Genomic DNA, 2,500 nt, shown 5'->3' on the forward strand with positions numbered 1-2,500 from the left:
TATCAGTTAAACTCCCTAATAGGTATTGTCCTTACTGAAAACATTTCAAAAGGCAATAGAGACTGCTCCCTTCAGTAATTCCCCTTTGTCCCCCCTAACAGCCAAGCAAGCAACTCCTACTTACACTCGTTATGACACAGTTTGAACATCTATGCTGATTTTTAAAAAAGCAGTCAAAAAGTTAATGAAAACAAGACAGACATTGGTAATTCAGCATTCATGATAAATAGAAGTGATTAAATTTTACAAGATATATCTAACATTCTTTTATTCCTAGAAACAATTTTTTTATTGATACTAAAGTAAATATATATTTATGCACACGCATATGCATGTATATTCAAATACATATTATAAAAATGGGCCTCTATTTAAGACAAATTACTTAATTGTTGTTTCAAACATTTGCCAGCTTTTTTTTTTTTTTTTTAATAAAATCATATCATTGAGTACGTCTTTAACCGAAGTACTAACAAGTTTAATCAGATATTTCTCTGGAAACAGCATGATTCAAATCTTTGTTGGATATGCAAATTTGTTACACAAGGCTTTGATGGGAAAAAACTCAGGTCGACCTAAGTCTACCTAAATTTATTGGCTGTCATATAATGCGCATTTGAAAAGCCTTTGGTAATTACAAAAAGTAAGCTAAGAAAAAAAGTCCACTCAAATATAAAAATGAAAGACCTGAGATGAACATAAAACATTTTATGACCTTACAGGCCACAACTATGTAGGTGAGAGAATTGAATGGATAGAAACAAGCAGTCAGAAATGTGAACCACTGGTCGCTGTGATTACTGTGAATTATTCTATGCATTTAAGTAACCACTATTATAGGCATATAAAGCAACAATGATGAACAAAGGCAGTGTAGAGGCACTCCAATATGCATTAACCCACACAGGACGGGTGGTACAGCATGTGTACCGCGCATTCAAAAGCCCAGTTGCCGGGCGGCACAGTATTGTGCCAGCCATTCAATTGATTTAGGCCTAATAATTCGAACGCCCCGGCATTTGGACATTCTAGGCGAGAAATCCCCCGTCGGGAATGGGTTAATCTCCACACTTATTTTGAATGTTCTACAGCCCATAACAGTGTACAATGTGTTATTCTGACACTATCATGGATAAGTATGAATCTTACTGTTAAGTAGCCCTTATTTATCCAAATTTGTGTTAATTATGGTTCTATTACCCATATCTATCTATCTCCCTATTTTCATATATATAATGTGTGTCAATCTATTTATATACCTCTATCAATGTATCTATCAATATCATCTATATCTTTCTACCTATAAAACATAAAAACCTTCTTTCTTCCCTGCAACTTCCTTTCCCTTCAACTTCCTTCCGAATCATTTGGATTTCGTATTCTCTCATTGTGTACCACACTGAACACTTTCTAGGTTCAAGAACTCAAGAACGCAAAAATTACAACACAATCGACCAAGACAACAACACAACCCCTCGAAACAAATAAACAAATACACACACACACACACCCCAGCTCTTCCCACTCACTTGTCGCTTATGTTGGGCGAAATCTGGGCCATGCGGACCAAGGCGGCCCCCCCTAGAGCACCCCAGCACCATACTGGTGGCCGTGTCCCCTGGAAGTGCTGAGCTGCTTGCTCTAACTGCGCGTCGAGCAAGTCTCTGGGAACCACCACGACCGTAGGCAGCCTGGGCAAGAAAGGAATGGAATTAGAGTTCGTAAGTAAAGAGCATCGTTAAAGATTTTTTTTTTTTTTTTTTATGAAATTTAAAGATTGTTCAGCAGCATGTTTTTTCAAAATAGTTCATATATTCCAAAAGTTGCAATGGTAAAAAAAGAATAAATAAATAAATATAAAAATAATATTATTAATAATAATAATAATAATAATAATAATAATAATAATAAATAATAATAATAATCGCTGAATTGGAACTCATCTATTTATCTATCTAGCTATCTATATCTCTATATCTCTATGTCTATCTCTCTATCTAGATCTCTATCTATATCCATATCTATCCACCTATATCTGTATCTATCTATCTATATCTGTATCTATCTATATCTATATCTATCTACCTATCTTCCTAACACACACACACACACACACACACACACACACACACACACACACACACACACACACACACACACACACACACACACACACACACACACACACACACACACACACACACAACCACACAACCACACACACACACACACACACACACACACACACACACACACACACACACACACACACACACACACACACACACACACACACACATACACACACACAAAAGTATATAAATATATGTACAAAAAACACCCAAATAATTATATTTATGTATGTATGTATGTATGTATGTATGTATGTATGTATGTATGTATGTATGTATGTATGTGTGTGTATGTGTGTTTGTGTGTTTCTGTATGTATGTATGTATGTATGTATGTATGTATGTATGTATGTACCTATATGTGTGTA

General features: G+C 35.3%; 1 protein-coding gene across 2 annotated transcripts in view; it reads right to left on the reverse strand.

The window, feature by feature from the left end:
* The window catches only part of LOC122252839 (myotubularin-related protein 10-B), a 33,118-nt gene that overhangs the window by 9,879 nt on the left and 20,739 nt on the right, over window positions 1–2,500 (reverse strand). For both annotated transcript variants that reach the window (XM_086534676.1, XM_086534675.1), the window contains exon 7: window positions 1,530–1,691. In XM_086534676.1, coding sequence (XP_086390802.1) covers window positions 1,530–1,691 — 162 coding nt within the window. The remainder of the gene's footprint in view (window positions 1–1,529; window positions 1,692–2,500) is intronic.

This window comes from Penaeus japonicus, unplaced genomic scaffold, assembly GCF_977035675.1.
Source record: "Penaeus japonicus unplaced genomic scaffold, GWHDUDI00000001_assembly GWHDUDI00000042, whole genome shotgun sequence".
In the NCBI taxonomy this organism is placed as follows: Eukaryota; Metazoa; Arthropoda; class Malacostraca; order Decapoda; family Penaeidae; genus Penaeus; species Penaeus japonicus.